The sequence below is a fragment of the Lutjanus erythropterus genome, chromosome 5 (genome assembly GCF_056507025.1).
Source record: "Lutjanus erythropterus isolate fLutEry1 chromosome 5, fLutEry1.hap2, whole genome shotgun sequence".
NCBI classification, from domain to species: domain Eukaryota; kingdom Metazoa; phylum Chordata; class Actinopteri; order Lutjaniformes; family Lutjanidae; genus Lutjanus; species Lutjanus erythropterus.
Window position 1 is genome coordinate 3,467,905 of NC_139321.1, and position 20,790 is coordinate 3,488,694.

The following is a 20,790-nucleotide window of genomic DNA, read 5'->3' on the forward strand; positions in this document are numbered from 1 at the left end:
TGTAAAGTAGCAAGAAAGATTTGCGGAGATGTTTTTTGTTGTTTTGATGCTTGCTCATCATGAATCCCCCTGCAGCCCAAGAGACTTCTTTTTTGCAGACCTCTCCTTAAAGGGATAGTTCACCCAAAAATAAAAATTCAGTCATTATCTACTCACCCTCATGTCGGATGAAGGTCGGGTTTATTTTGTTAGACTACACACAGTCCTGGTGAAGCTCCCAAACAAGGGAAGTGAATGGTGACCAGTTTTGAAATGGAAAAAACACCAGAATAATGCCTCCATACTGCTTGTCTGATGTAATTCAAGTTTTCTAAAGCCCCAAAATGCCATTTGCACACTTGCCCAATTATACCTATGATGACAACAGTTGACTATAATCTTTTGACCAGCTATAAAAACCGTTTTACCCCCTGAATGCACGTGCACCCTGCAACGAACAATAGACATTTTGTTTTTCACATTGTCCCACATGCACATACTCTTTGCTGAACCTTTGTTTTGTTGGGATCTGGTCACTCTGACATTAAAATGATTGTGTTGTGATTTTTGCAGGATTGTGTGCCAAACCCCCACCGTCCCCCACTGTCTAGGACGCACACGTGGGTGCTGTCTGCGAGTGCTGGCTGCGTGCCATTAATGCCCCCATACAGAGTGTAACCCCGCCCTCCGCTGTTATGTTGGGCCGATATGATTCCCTCGCAGCTGTCTGCTGGTATCTGTCTGCGACCACAGCACCGCACGAGGCCACATCATCATGTCTGCGAGACAGACACCCGCGCGCAACCTGCGCCTCCTCCTGCCGCTGCTCGTGCTGCTCGGAGCGGCCCGGCAGTGTCTCGCGGTCAATCCGCTGCTCGTGTTCCTGATCGATGGATTCCGGTATGACTACCTCGATGACCTGCACGCGCTACCCGGATTCCGCGAGCTCGTGGGCAGTGGGGTGAAGGTGGACTACATGACACCGGACTTCCCGAGTTTGTCATACCCTAATTATTACTCCTTAATGACAGGTAATCAATCAATCTATCTGTTTATCGACCTATCTTTCTATGAGCCTGCAGGAACACTGACCCATTAACACTAATTGATCAATTAATAAATTCAAGGCCAATCAGTGCACCTAAAAGAATGTATTGAAGGCTGATTTCTAGTTGAAAATAGATAAATATAGATATTTGGTCTGAACTTATCGGTTGATATCGATAATTACTGATCATGTAGGTTGTGATTGACTAAATGTTGTCTACTCCAAGGGGTGGAAGTGGCTAAGGTGATAAAATGAGAGAAAATCACAATATTTTTTGACCAAATACCTCGATATTGCAGCAATACTGAAGGGATGACTGTTGGTGCTTTGACAAAATATTAACCCAATCAGATTTTTTGATAATTACTGACTAATTGGTTAAAGGCAAGTAATAGAACAGTCTGGTAAGTTCAGAAAATTACCTCACTTTATTGGAAAAACAGGAGAAGACGGCTCTTATGCCACTTCACAATATAACGATATCCAAAATCTGTCACGATATCTAGTCTAATATCACGATACGATATAATATAAAGAGGGATGACATTGATTAATGTGAAGGTATTTCTCCTAAGTCATATTTCCCTGGTAGATGAAATTTGGTGAACACGAAGACGTAATTTCAATGCATTAATTGTTTCATATAAAATGTCAGAAATAGGAACTATAAAGGTTCTGTGCTGCAAACGTCCAGAACATCATAAAGGGAGACGTTCTTAATTTAATATAAAATAGAGAAATTGCAGTTCTTGCTGTGGCTTAATGCACACGTCATAATCGCAACTTTGACTTTTCCAAAGGTGTTTGCACCAGGACAAAGTATAAAGAGGAACAAAGACGCTCTGCTGAGTGAGGAGATGAAGTGGATAAAACGTAACTTTGACCTCAGAAATCAGGACTTGAGGCTTGTCGCAATAAAAACCCAAACATCTGACTTTCAATGAGAAATATCAATGTAGTTTTTTAATTAGGTGTCAAAGAGAGGAAGAAACAGGAGCCTGTTAATTCCATCTAAATGTACTTATTTTGTTATTTTATAAAATGTCATACATTGTTTTTCTGATCAGAGGAAATAGAAAAAATGAGATGACCTGTTAACTCAGCTTAAATGATTTTATTTTTCATTCATAAAGTTTTAACATGTTTATGTTTTTAATAAAGCGTCAAGATAATAAAGGGTAATGACAAAATTACCTTAAAAAAGTCAGGAACATTAATTTACGCAGTAAGAACTCTTACCAGAATTTATCGACAGCTGTTTGTTTGTTTTTTTAAACTCTTGTAAACTGGGGAACCACATCAGAATACAATTACCAGAAGTGTCAGCATTCAGGCCCTCAGCCGGCTCACGTTTTAGAAACTAAAACCATCAGAAAGTGACCCGATGACCTTCAAACAATTAAAACAGGTTCACCACACTAACCGGTTCCTCTATAGAGATCAAACAGTGAGCATTTTTCTGTTAAAAGGAAAAGAAAAATACTACGGTCACTCATGAAAGGAAAAGGTTAAAAAGTAAAAAGTGTTTTCTCCGACTATTTGAAGATGTTGATTAAATGTTCACATTGACACCAGTGTCCATCCTCTGCAGTGTGTAAACTGTAGGGATGTAACAATATCGAAAACTCTGCAATACGACATTTATCACAGTATTTAAAAACAACCCCAAAAAAAAAGACTTGAAAAAAACTTCATTATATGATAAATCTGATGTGTGTGACATTTTTGTTTGTATAAAATTTGTTCATCATTTTAACTTGCAGTGCTTCTGTTTTCCTTTTTTAATAAAATAAAAGCATGTGCAAAAAATTGGCATTTGTCTTTGGCAATAATGTTTGAATAACATGCACAATTGCAAAAAAAAAACAAACAATGTAAAGGTCAGTGGAAGTCTTTGATGAAATATGATGATGAAACCACATTTAAATTTCATACATAGTTGATAATCCTACATTTAACCCTCTCATCTGCCACATTTTCCTGTTCAAGTATTCCTTTTTGCCACTTTTTATAGCTTGTCCTGGTGCATTTATCCCTGATTAGTCGAGCAAACACGTGAAAGTGTTTGTGCATGTGTGTTAGACAACAGGAAGCTTCTTGTATGCAGCAAACAGCCCATAGTTCATATTAATGACATTTTATTATGAAACAGTTAATGTGTTGAAAAGTCTTTGTGTAGACCAGATTTTACCAACCAGTGAAATATGAGAAATACCTTAAAGCTAATCAGTGTCATCCCTCTTTGAACCTACAACTGAACAAATTATCAGTGAAAAGAAGGTCTGAGGGCGTTTTCACACCTGCAGTTTTCAGTCCAAACCAAAAGACAAAAAAGAACTATTGTTGTATTTTAGTTCTGGTGCCGTTCGTGTTCGTGTCGCCTTTTTATAAACAAATCAAGAGGAGGAAACATGAAGTTTTACAGACTGACAGGTAACTCCTTGATTGGACACTTTTGGTGTCATCCTGCATCATCAGGACCCACAGGAGGAAATCAAACTCCTGTGACTGACAGAAGTTTTTGCAGCACTTTAATGCTTCAGATGTGTATATTTAAGCTCAGAGAGAAATAAGCAATTAGAACCATTATTTAGCAAATGGCAGCATGTGATGAGGAAAGACTGACAGAAACAGGATGAAAAGGAGGCGTCTTGTATCTCACAGGTCACTGAGCACCTGTGTGCACCTCGCTGACCTGCTGTGTCTCACATGTGCATCATGTCCACACAGAGACAGAGCGCTGCAGGGCTGCACCTGCAGGCCCGACTGTCTATCTTTATGTACTGAGTTTACAGAAGAAGAAGGAAAGAATGAGATGAAAACGCCAGGATTTTTGTTGTCCCTCGTTCAGACAGAGAGAGAGAGAGATCGAGGGAGAGAGACAGCACATCTGCGCTTCACCCGACTTTTTCATGTGTGTGACATACAGTTGAATCACTGTGGAATCGCTGTCACACACTTTTTGTTCTGACAAAAGCACACAGAGGAGGATACAAGCACAGCAGTTTTAACAGCTTTTGACCCGTTAATCGGGGAAGATATCCACACTGAAGTGCACTGAATTAATTTTATATAAATATAGGATATACATATCCACAGATCAATTATACGATCGCCTCCTGAACATATTTAATGATCAACAGAAGGATGAATTAGCGGTGTAGCTTTTGAAGTCGTGCTAAAATCACATCTTGTATCATAAAATCCTGGGGTTTGGTTCTTTTGCTTTCACACCACAAACAAACCACGTCAAAGTCCACTTGGAACCGTACCGAGACATTTTCAGGCGGTTCGGTCCGGTTCTGTGGTCCACATCAGGGTTCGATTGGCAGCTTTCACGCCCAGGTCTGTTTTAACCGGACCAAACAAGGCAGGTGTGAAAACACTTTTAGATGTTCAGATCCAGCAGTTTTTAACTAGATATCAGTGTTGAAATCCCGGTTGGTGCCCACTGAGTAACTGTACGTATTTACACATTTGACAGGTGACACTGGAGAATAACTGTCTGCAGCTCTCTGAGTAAAGAGTGATTATGTGGATTATGGTTGACATGTCTGACTTAACACTCTCTTTTAGAGAACTTTACATTACATTTAACAAAAATGTCACAATATATTCATTCATTCATTTTCTGTAACCGCTTAGTCCGTAAGGGTCGCGGGCTGCTGGAGTCTATCCCAGCTGACATTGGGTGAGAGGCGGGGTTCACCCTGGACAAGTCGCCAGTTCATCACAGGGCTGACACACACAGACAACCACTCACACTCACATTCACACCTACGGGCAATTTAGAGTCACCAATTAACCTAGCATGCATGTCTTTGGACTGTGGGAGGAAGCCGGAGAACCCGGAGAGAACCCACGCAGACACGGGGAGAACATGCAAACTCCACACAGAAAGGCCCTGGGATCGAACTCAGGACCTTCTCGCTGTGAGGCGGCAGTGCTAACCACTGCACCACCGTGCCGCCCGTCACAATATATTTCAAATGATAAAGTATACTGGTGCTAACATTAAACTAAACAAAAAGAGGTCACTGGTAGAGTAAGAGATATTTTCTTCTCACTCAAAACTTATTTTCAACATTGACTGTTATATTTGGAAGTTAAGTGACAGCTGGCGATGCTGTAGTGTGGTAGTGTGTGTGTGTGTGTGTGTGTGTGTGTGTGTGTGTGTGTGTGTGTGTGTGTGTGTGTGTGTTATTGTGGTCTTAAGTACAAGTACTGTAATGTTGCTTAAATATTACTCAATCACAAGTAAAAGTACTGGTGTTAAAAATACAAAGTATTCTAGCCAATATATATATCTAGTAAGTAACCATGTAATGAGTGTGATAAAGTACAACGAGCAGGTCGTCATTTTGAAATAAATCTCCTTTCAAGATCTGCATCATCTTGTTGGGATTTATTTCACACTAACGACCTGCTCACTGTATATTTTCTCTAACCAACCACACTGTCAAATGAGCAAGTTGCCATGTCTACAAAGTAAAGTGCAGAGATTTCTGCTGCTGAACTTTGTGAGATTTTGATGACAGATGACAGGACAGTAGCCAGGGCTGGGATGATAATATAGATGCCAGTTCAATATGTTTTTTGGGTTTTTTTGAGATTTCGGTTTGTTTTTGTAACACTACACCATGAGAAAAAGTTGAATCATACACTTTTAGAGACTGTATCATGACTCATATTTCCAATAATGATGTATATCATTGAGTTTTATTTCAGCAGCATCATTTCTAAACACCATGTAAAAGTGGTAAATTAAATACTTCCTGAAGTTTAGCTGTTCCTGCTCACCAAACTGATGCCACAGGAAAATATTAAATAGAATAAGGTAAATAACTTTTTAAAGTAAAGTGCTACATGCTAGCTGTTCCTGACACACAATGTCTCTTCCAAGTAGTAGCTGTATTATGAGTTTTGACCCTGTGAGGTTTCTGCTGCTGCTCAGTGTTGAGTTAAATATGTCAACTCAGTCGATGCATGAATTTGGTAATAACTGCTTAAAGTGTATCACAACAAATCTAATTATTCGAGATATTTCGCAATCCAGACTTAAAAAAAAAAAATCAGCTGTTGGTTCTACAGAGATGAAATTTCTTCAGCACATCTTTTGAATTCTGACAAAAGTTTGTCTCACTGCAACCTGTGGTCAATTCAAGTCCATCACTCTGTATTAAAAATCAACACAGACATTCTCTAGATCATAGATTAAAAAAAAAAAAAAATCAAAAAATGTTATTTAATATCTTGCATCACCAAAATATTTTTTCACAATTTTCTCAATTTGACCTTTCTGAGTGTTTTAAGTTTAACCAGATAAAAACACTCCAGTTTTGTAAGTAAGTAAGTAAGTAAGTCACCTTCTCTGGGGATCCAAAGGTCGCGGGTCACATGTCTTCCTCAGTCTGATTAACTCTTTTCGTACCTTAGATGGTTTCTGTATTTTGGGTGACAGACATTTGACAGGCTGCCACAGAGAACAGAATTAAGTTGGTACATTGGTTTTTTTGGATTATTTCATTTCCCAGACTTTGATTTTTGTGTCTATTCTGTTGGATTTTTTTTTTTTTGGCTGCCTTTGTTTCGCCTTTGCCATCATCGTAAGCTTTTTCTATTTTTGTTAAACTTTTGAACTCATCCTCTGTCGTCGCAGTCTGCATTCGGATCTGGAAAAGACACAGGATTAAATACAGTATGGAGGGGGAGGATAACAAGACACAGGTGAGGGCAGTCGAGAACAGGTGAAAATTATCAGTGATCAGAAAGAGCGGGAAAACAGACAAATAGACAGGAAGTAAAAGACACACAAGGGAAGACATACCAAAATAAAACAGAGAGGGACGATAAAAAAACAAACCATGACAAATATGTGGTGACTGAATCTATTTTCAAGGCCTCTCTTGGAGTGGAAGACTTTGTTTCCACCACAGCTGACATCTGGACAGCTAACAAGAAAAACTCTCTGGGTGTTTACAGTTCAGACAGTCGGTCAGTCTGTGTGCTGGGTTGGCAGTGACCTCGGGTGTTTGGTTGCACAGTGGAACTGGGATCTCAGTCTTATCAGCAGCTGCAGTGAGATCTTTATGTTTTGAAGTGTAGTTTCTCTCCTCTGTCACTTGTTTGAACTTTCAGGTATCTGCATTATTTTTCCGTTTCATACTCGCTGGAGTCGTGTTAAGTTACTGCTGATGAACAGCAGGAATTAAAATATTTCTTGTTTGTGCTGCTTCATAATAAAAGCATTTAGATAACTAAAGAACAGGGGACTTTTATTGTGAAGAATTTAAGGAAACACTGTTTATCCCACAGACTTAATGAACGGTTTATTCACTGCCTTACTGCCTCCTTGAGCTCGTCTTCAGTCTGAAGTCTGGCCAGCTCTGTGTATGAAAAAGGACCATTAATGCATTGGTTCCCAGCCTGTAGTCAGGTTGTTCTGGGGGGACACCAGAAATCACAGGGGGTCCCCAAGACTTTGTCTGAAAATCAGATGTCAACTAAGATCACAATTTCAGGGTTTGTTCAACTTTTCCAAAGTTGAATTGAAGCATTTTTCAAGCATTTTCAGGTTTAATTTTCAAACTTTTCCAGCACCGTACAGCCGTGGTAAATTACTTATTTATGTACAAAATTATTATTTCACCTCTTCATCAAATTAAATCAGATGTTATTGTGCAATTATCAACCAAATTATGTTTTGTGATAGAAAGTTTGACGTTTCAAAATGTGTCACCTGTTTTCCTTCTAGTTAACTTCTAGTTGAAAATGCTAACAGTTGATGAAAAGATCTGACTTGATCTTTGCTTCATGGCTCCTGGTCGTGTTGTTCTCTCCTGACTACATCTTTGTTTGTGTTGTATCAGCTGATCAGATGTTCGTCGCTTTGGATAAAAGTGTCTGATAAATGAGATTGTAAGATTGTAATTGATGAATCACAATATATATTTTCATTCCTTTTCTTGTTTTTTCTCTTTTTTCTTATTTTAAGTTCAGTTCTAAGTTTCTTTATCCAGTGAACGGATAAATGACACATTATTTGCCATGAAAAGGGAAGTTGTTGTAACTGAAGTGTACAGTGTGGTCAGTCTGGCCAGTATGAAGGTATTACAGTAGAGACACTGTATTGTTGTACGCAGCACACGCCGCCAGGGGTCTGAGTAAACAAACATGGCGTTTGGAGCAATTGGTGATATATTTGTCCCCGCTGCCTCTCAAGTCTCAGGTGGGAGAGAATTCATTACGTTACCTATGCTGTGTTCATCCACTGAATCCAAACTCATAGTAAACCCACAAAGTGTCAAGAAACTGTCAAGGCCTCGGTCGTGTCTCCTGTGACCTCCCAGTCTGTCTGTGGTTGTATGTGTTGTGAGTTTGTGTTGTGGCTGTAGTCGTCCCTCCTCCCTCTCCTGCTCATCATCAGCAGTCAGTTCACCCGTCCAGCATCAGTCATCACCTCTGCTACAGTCCTTGCTGGATCATTTTGACTCTTAGTGTGGTCTTATATCTTAAGTCTAGTTTAAAGGTTTTCTACTTTTGTCTCTGGAAGTTCCTCTGCCATCTTGCCGGCACGTCCCAAGTCCCTTACAGCAGCTCTCTGAGACTGAAAATCAGAATCGGCAGGTCAGACCCTTTAAAAATCAGAAATCGGAATCAACCAAGAAAATTACAATCAGTGCATCTCTATGTCTTGATGGATAAAACATAAAGTATAACTTCAGTGACTTTAAGACTGAGGGTGGTAACCTGGTGAGATGGACATAATTTGAGATGTTCAGTGGTCGGCAGCTGCGTGTGTGTGTGTGTGTGTGTGTGTGATTCGTGCCTGTGTGTTGTAGCTCACTAAGCCCTAAAAACAACAGGCCATCCTGGCCAACGGGATGTGAGCTTTGGAGCCTGCCCCTAAAGATGTGCTGATGTGTGTGTTTTGATGGAGCACATTCTCCTGTTGAAAGACTCACTGGCTGGAGACACAAACACACACACACACACACACACACACACACACACACACACACACACACACACACACACACACACACACACACACACACACACACACACACAAGCACCAGTTATTTGAAACCTCCCCTTGTCCCTCTGCCAGCCAGTTCTACTTGGTGTTGACTCTCTTTCTGACTTTCTGAATTTGCTGTAAATCAAAATCAACAACGTGTTTTCCGTCGCGCAGCACTTTTCTGATCGGAGTTTGTCTGTCGCAGCTCCGAGCCTGCTGCTTTCAACTAAAGATGTAAGTCTTTTAAAAACAGATTGCACGTGTAGTTAAAGACTAATAAAGGCTCCAAAATTTACTAAAAATCAACGATGTCGATCTGCTTGTTCTGAAAAGCACACAAGGTTGAGTTTGTCCGTTTCTAAATTAAAGGTCAGTCTGTTCCCAGGTTCAGATGGTTTTAAAACAGAGCGGTTCATGTTTTTGAAGCCACAGTTATCTCAGGTATTAAATGAGATCCTCCTGAAGGGAGGCAGTTATCTCAGTTATTCCAGCAGCATGAAGACAAACAAGAATGAGACAACCATTCTGTCTTACAAAGTAAAAAAACAGTACCGTTATTTTTTTTGTCAAAAATAAGTTATGATAATTTTTGTTACATTACATCCTTTGTCATGTGAACAAATATCGTCACTCAAATGTGTTTAATTTTGGAGAAAATGTGGGGTCGAAATCACAGAAACTACAAAAATCCTCAGAGGAACCAAGAAAATGAAGAAATATGTGAAATATGTGTGTTATACTGCTGTACATAACAACATTAACAGGCTCTGATCCCAGGTGTGAAAATGCATTAAAATTAATCAGCCAGTATCATATTTTAGTGGAAAAGGTTTGACGATATTTAATATTTTTTCTGTTGCAGCATATTGCCTTTAATATTTTAAATCCTAAAGTGTTATTTTATTAGGATATAAATTTAAGTAAGTAATATAAGTTAAGATGCTCAGAAACATCCCGAAACCACTGAAATAATTTGATTTTAAAAGTTACTTGGAACATCACGTGTACTGTAATATAATAATAAATGTTGTAAATAAATAATTTAACATATTTGTCATTATACTGCTTTTTAAAGCTGAAGTGATCAGATAAAATGGAAGTTACTGCCTTTCTCTTTGGTACGACCCAATATTTTTTGGTATGCTCTGCAAAGGTCAAATCAGAGGTCAGGATTAATATGTAGAAAGAATAATCTGATATAAAGCTGTAAAACTGCCACATATCTGATTATCTGCCTGCAACTATTCTGTTCTACGACAAGAAAACTCGACTGACCGATGTTCTCAGTTCAGATTTCAGATTATTTACATTTCACTCGCAGACTAGAAAGCCTGCCCTCGTCTGTTCAGATCAGATGGTTGAAGATAAAAGATAAAATTATAAAGATAAAAAGATAAACTGGTGGAGAAAGATTTTGATTTAGTAAGATGGACATTTCTGTATTAATGGAATAGTTCACCCAAAAATAAAAATCCTGTCATCGTCTAGTCACCGTCATCCTGATTTATGGTCGGGTTAAGTTTATTTCAGTCCACAAAACTCTGCTGGAGTTTCACAGTAAAGCAGTGATGCAGAATCTCAGAAACATCGGACATGAATGTTGCTGTAGCTCAGAGGAATGAGATATATCTGACTTTGTTTGCTTTTTTTTGTTGTTTGTTGTTGTCATTTTTGTCAGGCCGTCACTGTGACATTCATCAGATGACTGGAAACTACATGTGGGATGAAGCCTCCAGGAAGGAGTTTCTGATTGGAACCAATCCCGACAGCCGGTTGCCGCTTTGGTGGGACGGATCAGAGCCGTTATGGGTCACCCTGCAGAAGCTCGGAAAGAAAGTTTTCATGTACTACTGGCCAGGTGAGCACGTGTTGTTAACTCGAACGCTCAGATGAAGCTGTCTGCATGTTTAAGACAAGTTTCCCTGCCTTGTTTTGCACCTTGTCTCCACAGAAAGTGTTTCTGTGCCTCTGACTGAACACATTTTTATCAAGACAACTATTTACTCGGGTTTTTCTCCAGATTGACTCCTTTCTATTCACACAATTCAATTACATATGATCACATCCTCAAGTTAAACCCAACCAGTTAAGACTCGCTGAGGGGCATCTGGAACCGTTCCCTCAGGATTACCCTGTCCAAAGAACAGTGGGGACAAATATTAAATCCTGTCCATACTTCCTCCACATGTGCAAGATGAGCTAAGATTTACCCGGACAGGAAGGACAGCTGCAACAGATGCAAACAGTTTTGTCTGCAATGCTTGACATCCTCGGCACGGTCCCGGGAAAAAGAATGGACCCCGGTCCCCTCGCTGCCCTCTTCAGTGTGACCATTGTACCAAAACCACACAACAAATTATTGTATTTTCTACTCTGCTTTCTCTCCTTAAATGGACACACTGACAGTTAAAATCTCTCCTCCTGTTCAGAAGCATTTCAGCAGCGGAGCGTTTTGCCCACCTGATTATGTTTACCTGCACAGATTATGTTAATGAGGTTCTCTTTCTTCGCTTTTTGAGCTTCTGCCATGGATAAACAGGCTACGTGGGTAAATAGTTTCTTCTCTCTCTGTCTTTATGATCGTGAAAAGAAAAGTTGCAGAAGTGTTTGTGAATCCAGGCAGTTATAGTTCTTGCTAACAGTCGTAGTCGGCAGGTCAGACATCGGAATCGGCCAAGAAAATTGTCAATCAAATATACGAATATAATATCACACACAGTACATAATATACAGTGACAACTTTAAACTATTTATTCACATAACATCCAGCTGTTTGTACTGAGATGTCATTTTTTTGTACTGGAAAATGTGCAGAAACTCTGAATATTCCACAGAAAGAGAGAATAAAGAGGTGAGAGTGAACTGAGGATGGTTACTGTCAGCAAACACAGGAAGGAAGGAGGGATTTCTAACAGACGTCTGTAGATTAATCTGAGGTAGTTATGTTCATGTGTGAGTTCTGTATCTGTAACAGTTTAACATGATGTGAAAGAATGATTACACTCTGATGAAGGCAGACCTCCAACATATTTGCCTTTTTCTCTGCTTCTTATTAAACAGTGTGTATGAAGTGTAAAACATCTGCAGTTGTTGTCACTTCAGTTTAATCATTTTTCTTTCTTAAACCACTAAACTGAAAAGCAGCTGCAATGTTTTTGTTCTTTTATCTATCTTAACAAATTCAAATGAATGTTGTATTCCTAATTTTTCCTTCATAAAACAAAAAAAGTGACCAGCTTGTGCCATCATCAGACCTGTACATTAATAAATAGAAAAAAGTAAAAGCTTAGAGTTTTGAGCATTTTGAAACATGATGGCTGCAGCGAGATAAACTAAATAAGTAAAGAAATGAAGATAATCCATAACACACAGTCATATTTATGCCACTGTTTCATAACTGACGGTGAATAAAATGTCAATGAGTGTTGTGATTCATGTGTGTATAAACTTCTATCAGCTTGTTTATTGATTAAGGATTGACTCGTGTTACTTCGGGTGATGAGCTGATTTACCTTGAACTTTGACTTTATTGCTGCCTTTCAAGATACAGTTTATGCTGAGATCTGTAATATTCTCCTTCAGCTCTTTAAATCCTTACAGCACCTGAAGATAACGCGGCTGATATGATCCTCGTGTCACCGTGTTTACCTTCATGAAATCACCTGAGAACAACACCGGGCTGCTACAGATTTCGAGGCGCTGAGACTCTCTGGCAGACTGTTGCATAGTTTTGGGGTGTGATTAGCAAATGTTGCCTCTCTGTGCCTTTTTTAGTTCTAACCTACAGAACAATCAGGAGGTTTGAGTCAGAGGATCTCAGAGATCTGGCAGGAACATCTCCATCTTCACCATATCAGACAGATAAAATGACGCCAGGCCATATAGTGATTTAAAAATCAGTAAAATAATTTTAAAATAATAAATATATTGATTCATTTAATAGTCAATAATAATAACAATAATGATAAATGAATAGTTCAATGCAGCCAGCAGCTGGTGTAGATGTGCACTATCACACAAGGCAATAAGAGTTTTATAAGCTTTGACTAAAACATTTTTATTGTCATGACAGCAGAGTCAGTAAAGGGCTTAGCCCTGGGCTAAGAATATAGTATAATGTTGACCCAAAGCAACAGATGAAGTAGCTAAACCTTAATCAATAAATAAACTGATGAATATAATGAATCATTATGTACACATGAATCACAACACTCTTCACACCTTTTGCCTTTTTGAAATGTAAATGTGTTCAGTATAAGTTCTCCTAAAACAGATACGATGTTCATTTGTATTTGTTAAGATAAAAAAGGAGACAGAACACTGGAGTTGCTTTTGTGTTTACTGGTTGAAGAAAGAAATACGTTTGAGCTGAAGGAACTGGCATTTTTTATCATACAGCGTGCAAATGAATTTTACTTCATGCACGGATCCATGGGCCGATATATTTCATTCTACTGATTTTGCATTGAAACACCAAGTCTACCGCTTCAGCATAAACTCTCAATGATAAACTTTTAAGTTTGGGTGAGAATGTTTGCTCCTGTTTGCAGTTTTAATCCTAAGAACTGTCTGTAAATAATGCAGTAATTGTACGTGTGTGTGTGTGTGTGTGTGTGTGTGTGTGTCTTCAGGCTGTGAGGTGGAGATTCTAGGTGTCCGTCCAACATTCTGTGAGGAATACGTCTACAACCCATCAGAGAAAAACCTGACAGACTCAATAGAGAAAGCCCTCAACGTCCTGAGGTAACAACACAAAGACCTGCAGCCGTCATGTACCCTGTGATGTCCTCTGATCATGTAGCCACAACACGGGAAAGAGCGGCCGACGTGAGCCTCAGAGTAATAACAGCATATAACAACAACATAAAGCAGGTGTGCTTTTAGAGCCGCGCGTGTTAATTATTACTCCTACAGAACCCAGTTCTCAGAACAGAGACAATCTCAACTGCTCCTGTCCTGCACCCTGTGATAAATGAACCTTTAACCTTGATATGAAGAAAGCCACACAGTTGCTTTATAACAAGGTTAATTTCAGGAGAAGAATTTCACGGAGGCCATGAAGGCTGCGGCCGCTGTGAGCAGTTTAGCAGTCTGACCCTTGAAAAATGATCCTCCCTGAGGCCACGCTTTTCTGAGTTTTCTGAGTAACTTTACCACAACAAACAAAATCTGCTTTATTTTTAGATGTCCACAGAGCGTTGGTAATAACAGTGACTGGTGTTGTGTTATTGTGAGTACCAGTAAAATAAAAAATATAAATGTTTGCACGGAGGACTGCAATGATTGGTAGAACTTGCGGGAAGCTACAGTGATGGGTCAGATTTATTTGTCATTCTTACAACACAGGGTTGCACAGTGAAGCTGTAGTCGCTTAATGCTACACAAAAAAAATATTTTATATGTTGGAGTGTGAAGACTGAAGTTACGGTGGTTTGCTTTGGTTTCTCTGAGGCTTTTTGCAGTTTCTGTAATTTCAACCCCCTATTTTCTCTAAAATAAAACACATTTGAGAGAAGACATTTGTCCACATGACAGAGGATGTCCTTAGTGTCACAAAAACTCATCTTTGACAAAAAATGAAGTGACTGCCTTTTTCCTTTGTGGGGCAGAATGAATATCTGCCAATCTAACTCAAAACAGTCCTGTAGAGCTGCTGTAGCTTCATCCGTCCATACAAATTGTTTTTACCGATGGTTTGACCCGTTTTATCAGCTGGGAGTAAGTAGGTGGGAGAAGTCTGACCACAGTGGAGGCTGGAGAGGACTTTGGTCCAGGGTTACTGTTTCACCTGGTGGAGGCGTGGACATGCAGGCAAATCTTAAATAAAACACTTCTGTTAAATGCAAACTGGTGAGGGTGGAGGCTGGTTAGGACGTCGTTTTCTAACATGCAGGCTGTACGTGATCGCAGATTAAACATCGCAACTCGACTGATGAGGCGAATCCATCAGACGTGTGTGATAACAGCAGCAGAGAGAGAATCAAATGCTGCAGAAATCACAGCTAGAAATTAAAATGATATGTGACAATTACAGTGATATAAATTCAGCACGATCATGTAAATATTTAGATACCGCCAATAATGGTTGCACATTATACCTTAAGGTGTGTGTGTGTGTGTGTGTGTGTGTGTGTGTGTGTGTATGTGTGTGTGTAGGTCGGGGCAAGCAGGCATGGCAGCGATATATTATGAGAAAATCGATGTGGAGGGCCATCACTTCGGTCCAGACTCTCATCAGGTCCGAACAGCTGTGCGGCAACTGGATGTCGCCATGCAGACGCTGAACCGCAGAGTCAAAGTGAGTTATTATCAGTCCTTTAGTCATCACAGTCACAGCTTCTACTGATTTTCCTCTCAGTTTATTATTCATCCATTTCTGTTGTGAATTTCTTGCAGGAGATGCAAATGGCGAATCAGCTGAACATCGTGCTGTTTTCAGACCACGGTATGACGAAGATCCAGTGGATGGAGAAGGTCATCGAGCTGGACAAGTATATCAACATGTCAGACATCGTCAAGATGATGGACAGAGGACCGGTGGTCAGTCTGTGGCCCCAAGACAACAAGTACCAGGAGGTGAGACCAGAATCTGTGTTTTCTGCTCTGCCTTTGTGATTCAGAAAAAGTCAGATGGAACGATTCTAAAATATTTTATGGAGATATTGATTGTTGAGATAAAGTAAAATCGCCAGGCTTCTGTAAGACTTTTATATCCTTTAATGAAGTGAAAAGTACAGGAATAAAGTTGATGTAAGGTGAAGTGAGCAGAATGAGAATAAGAAGTTTCTTCACAGTCAAGCACAGATATAATTCAAAACTTCATTTATTATCATTATACAACACAGGGAAGTTCCTTCATAATACACAAAAATACAACATATATCAGTACCTCCAGGATTTCGCGGGCCTTTACTTTCCTAAAGATCACAGACCAGTAAGCTGCCAATCAGAGCATGACCAGAACATTTGGGTTAAACTAGCCGGGTTATTCTGACACCAGACACAACTACCATCTGAAATAGGATTTATGCTTTGGAAATGTGAGCATGATGTAAAACTTGAACTGTCTTATGCTTAGTTTTTGTGCAGGAAGTACTGTCGCTCGCTCTGCACTGTTCCAAATGTCGTCTTCCATGTCGTCCCCGAGCTTTTAAAAGAAACTATAATGTCTTGCAATGGTACAATGTGAATTAAATATTGTAACAGGCATAAATAATAATATTAAGAAACATTATAAAAACAAAGTGCAAGAACATCTAATAATAAAATGAACAGATAAAATGAATAATAATTTTAAAAAACAGGAAAAAAAGCAAACAATAAAATAAAAAGTCCAGGATCTCCCATCATTCTTCAGTCTGCCCTCCTACACCCACCTGACTAACCTTCCTTTACCCGACTCCACCTCCCTCCATCTCAGTTTCTGTGTCGTGTGCTAGAATATCAACTGCTGCTCTGGATTTGTCGCTGCAGGATGTGAAATGAGGGGCTTCCAGGTTCATAGTCATTAATTCTGGAAATTAGTATTTTCTGTTTTACAACCGTATGGCTGTTTAAGCAGCTGAGAGAGGAAATAATGGTGATGATCTTACCAAAATGTGAGAAAAGACGAAATGACATACTTGGGACATCATGCAGACTGTGGGACTGTGTTCACTATAAACTACTCATCTGTTTGTTCCCTGGATAAATGGAGAGCAACATGACTTGAAGCTTAATAATGGCAGATTATTAAACTCAGACTGTGTACAGTAAAATAAACTGTGCTGTAAAGCTACTTCTCAGTTCAGTATGTTTTATTGAATGATTTCACCAAAGTGTTCTGACACAATAAAAATAAGTAGCGGAGTTCAACTGAATAATTAAATTAGAGAAAAAGAAAACTGTGTGTGTTTTACACATGTATATATAAGACTCAAGATATTTGTCACAGTTTATTTACATGTTTATTTGTGATATGTCACACATTGTGCAGCTAAATGTGTTGTTGCTCTCTGTCTCTGTCTGTCCAGGTGTATGATTCATTGTCCGAGGTTCCCAATATGAGAGTCTATGCGAAACAAGAGATCCCTGAACGTTTCCATTTCAGAGGAGGGAAGTTTGTTTCCCCGCTGACGCTGGTGGCTGAGCCCGGCTGGTTTATTGCTGAGGTAACACTATTTCAATGCAGTGTGGTTTACTGACATGAATGTTTTGTAATCAGTATTGTCAGAGCAATAATGAAACCATAAAAAGGGTAGTAGAAATGAATTAAATTCAGTAGTGATATTAGAGAAAGATTGTTCCTCAGCCGTGGGAACGGGCGGACTGATATGGGCAGAGTTCGTGGTCCGGGACAGAAGGCTGAAGTGACTTCCAGGATTCAGACGAGACAGTCAGTCAGAGACGGGCAGAGTCAGCACTGGGAATCAGTCTGGGAATAAACGCTGGAGAGTCTTGCGTCGGGGACGGCGAAGGACAGTCTGGGAATGAGTGAGTGAGCAGGAGAGGTTTAAATACAGACTTTACTGGAAGCAGCTGCGTGCACAGGTGAAAGGAGTGAGCTGATGAAGAGGGAGTGGCTCGCAGGCAGAGAGGCAGATTTCTGTTCACCTGCTGATTGTCTTCCTCAGGGCAACGGAAGTGAAAGCAGAGATTTGAGTGGTCCCAGATTTGTTCAGAGTGTTTAAAGACTTTTCATCATTTCTTTCTGCTCCAAACTTGTTTGAACGGTTTCATTGACAGTATCATGTAGTTGTAGAAGTTAATTGTAGTTGAGTTGTCCGCATTATTTATTGATCATTTAGAAAGAATCCATCAATTTTTTCCCTCCTATCTGAGGTCGGGTTGCAGTAGCAGCAGGCTGCAACACTCAGCAACACTTTCCAGCTCTTCCTGGGGAATCCCATGGTGTTTCCAGGCCAGATGAGATATTTGATCCCTCCAGTGAGCGTTGGTTCTCCCCTGGGGTCTCCTCCCTGTAGGACATGCCTGGAAATTCTCAGCTGGCTCCTTTCGTCACAAAGGATCAGCAGTTCTACTCCAAACTCCTCAACCTGTCTCTGAGACTGAGCCCAGCCAACCTATGAAGGAAACTCATTTCAGCGGCTTGTTTCCACGATCCCATTGTTTCGGTCACTGCTTTCCAACCTTAACCACAGCCTCAGGTTTGGAGGTGCTGAGGTCTGAGCTCAGCCGCTCAGCACATCGCTGCAGACTGGATCAGTGTGCACTGTAGGTCACAGCCTGATCAGTCCAACAGAACCACATCATCTGCAAAAAGCAAAGAAGCAATTCTGAGGTTTCCTGCACATTCAGATCCCGTCTTTGACAGTTCGGGGCAGGATCGCAGACTAAGGGCAGCCCTGACAAGGTCGAATACTCACTTAAAACATGACTTGGGGTTTACTTTCAAACATCCTGCAGTAAACTCTCCTGGAGAGGCTGAGTGTTTTAAAAATGGAAACCGCCACTCTTGTCTGCTCCTCCCAGGACTGACGTCACCAGGAGGGGGTTCTGGTTTCCTTCTTCCAGCTGAGACCATTCTGGTCGTCATCAGCAAATCGACTTTGCTCAGAATAGATGTTCAGACTTTCAGTTCAGAACCTCAGGGACTTTTCATCCATGTTGACTTAAAACTAAATGTTTCCTGTGGACTTTTTGACCTCTGGTATCATTAATGGAGCTGTTTTCCTATAACTGGACCCCTGTTTTTTTTTTTATCTCATGCACACTTACGACCACACACACGACGGTGACGTGATACACAATCCTGCCAATGGTTTCACAGTGTTCCACTGACCTCCAGGTGGTGGTAACATGCAAAAATATGCAGCGGTGCATCAAAAAGACAGAAGAGGGAGACTGTTAGCAAGTAAGCATAGATGTGGACAATGCTGGATTTAATATTCTTAAAATGTTTACATGGATTCAACATATAGAGCTCAATGATGCACAAAAGGTAACACTGAACGTAAACTTTTTTATGTTTGCAAGAAAACTCAGGAGGACACCTTCAAGCTTGATTCTTCTTTCTTTACTTTGGAGAGTAACTGACAAAACAATCTCAGAGTGTTCAGCTGGTTTTATTACGACCATCAAAAGTCTGTGAAACCTCACCACATACTTTGTTCTATCTTAAAATCTGGTGTGTGTGTGTATGTGTGTGTGTGTGTGTGTGTGTGTGTGTGTGTGTGTGTGTTTTCACTCCAGAACAAGGCAGGACTCCCATACTGGAGAAATGATACTGGAGAACCCTCAGCGTGGCAAAATGGCTGGCATGGTTACGACAACGAGTTCCTCGACATGAGAGGGTTTTTCGTGGCGTCAGGACCTGGTAACAAACAAATATTTATTTATTTATTTATATTTATATCATATTTTACCATCCTGGTATCTGTCGAGCAACAACACCCTGCTTCACAATCCTATCTGTACTTAAGCAGCCATGTTCCTCTCCTGTTACCCACTGTGTGTCTAAAGCAGGGTGAACAGCACCAAGTCAGTGAAGAGATGAAACAGTTTGTTCCTAGAAATCTCCTGGGTGTTTTTTTTTTTTTTAATGTGAGATGTGGATCTAACTACATTTACTTCATTTCATCCAGACTTCAAGCGAAACGTTCGAGCGGCTCCAATTCGAGCGGTGGACGTCTATAACGTGATGTGCTGGACGTTGGGAGTGGAACCTCTGCCAAATAACGGGTCCTGGTCTCGGGTTGAGTACCTCCTGAACGGCTCTGACGCTCCATCCAGACCCACGACCTTCTGGACCTGTTGTTTGGGTCTGTTAGGAATACTGCTGGCACTGCTGGACTGAAACGTTTGACCGCGGCACGTCACGGTAGCTAAAAATGATCCGCTAGAACCAGTTAGAACATTGAACTGTCACTCTTAGGGACCAAGAACTCGAAGGTTTAAAGCGCCTGGAGAGTTTGCCAGGACCTCACTCCTGAATAATCCCATGACAGTTTAGAAGGGACTTCCATTCTGGATCCTTAAGAGCCTTAAACTTACTTTTTCTCTTCCTTCTTCAGCTCTCCACGTCCGATCAAACTGTGCGGATGTCTGAGGTGGCACATACCTTAAATGTCTAGGAAACAAAATCTCACAAATTGTTCATTTTGCTATTATTTAACAATTAATGACATTTCTCTCCATATAAAGGTATGTATATATAAATTTCACATTTTTGCATGTTCAGTTGACCTGCTGTTCTCAGACTGTAGTTTTTTTCAGTCAAAGTTAGACCACACAACTTCTAGAAACAAAGTAATAAAAAGTGAAAATCTAACTCTTGATTTTACCAACAAGTATTTCTAAATTCTTAGAAAGAGAAGTTCTTCCCAGGAAACTTTTGAGGATATTGTACAGACAACACAAACAATAAAACAGGACTGATTTCTGGGTATTTGTTATCTTGAAGCTGTTAAATGTAAACCTCTTCTCTCTCTTTTCTTGCCATTTTTGTTCTGAGACGTTTGTTTTGGATATCAAAGAAGAGCACTTTAACAGTAAATTGATAGACTTTCTTCAGTAAAAGGTGCAGATGTTGCCTTCTTTTGATTTGTGTAACAGTTAGAGTAGATATCGGGGAGATGATGTAATTTTTTTTTAAGTTGGCAAAGCACAAATACATTTCCCTGACATTTATCCTGATCTTGTAGCCTGGGTTCTTTTAAAATCTTGTTCAGTCTCTGTGGTAGATGAGTAAAACTTGTTTTGATCTGGTTTTTAATTCAGCCACTTCTGATGATGTTTATGTCTT

At 40.0% G+C, this 20,790-nt stretch overlaps 1 protein-coding gene across 1 annotated transcript; it reads left to right on the forward strand.

Moving 5' to 3' along the window:
* The first annotated feature begins 680 nt into the window (after window positions 1-680).
* On the forward strand, window positions 681-20,329 carry enpp6 (ectonucleotide pyrophosphatase/phosphodiesterase 6). Its single transcript, XM_084718555.1, has 8 exons — window positions 681-1,010; window positions 10,726-10,905; window positions 13,679-13,790; window positions 15,204-15,345; window positions 15,444-15,623; window positions 17,060-17,197; window positions 19,239-19,362; window positions 19,631-20,329. The coding sequence occupies exons 1-8, from the start codon at window positions 755-757 to the stop codon at window positions 19,840-19,842; spliced, it is 1,344 nt and encodes a 447-aa protein (XP_084574681.1). The 5' UTR covers window positions 681-754; the 3' UTR covers window positions 19,843-20,329.
* The last annotated feature ends 461 nt before the right edge of the window (window positions 20,330-20,790 follow it).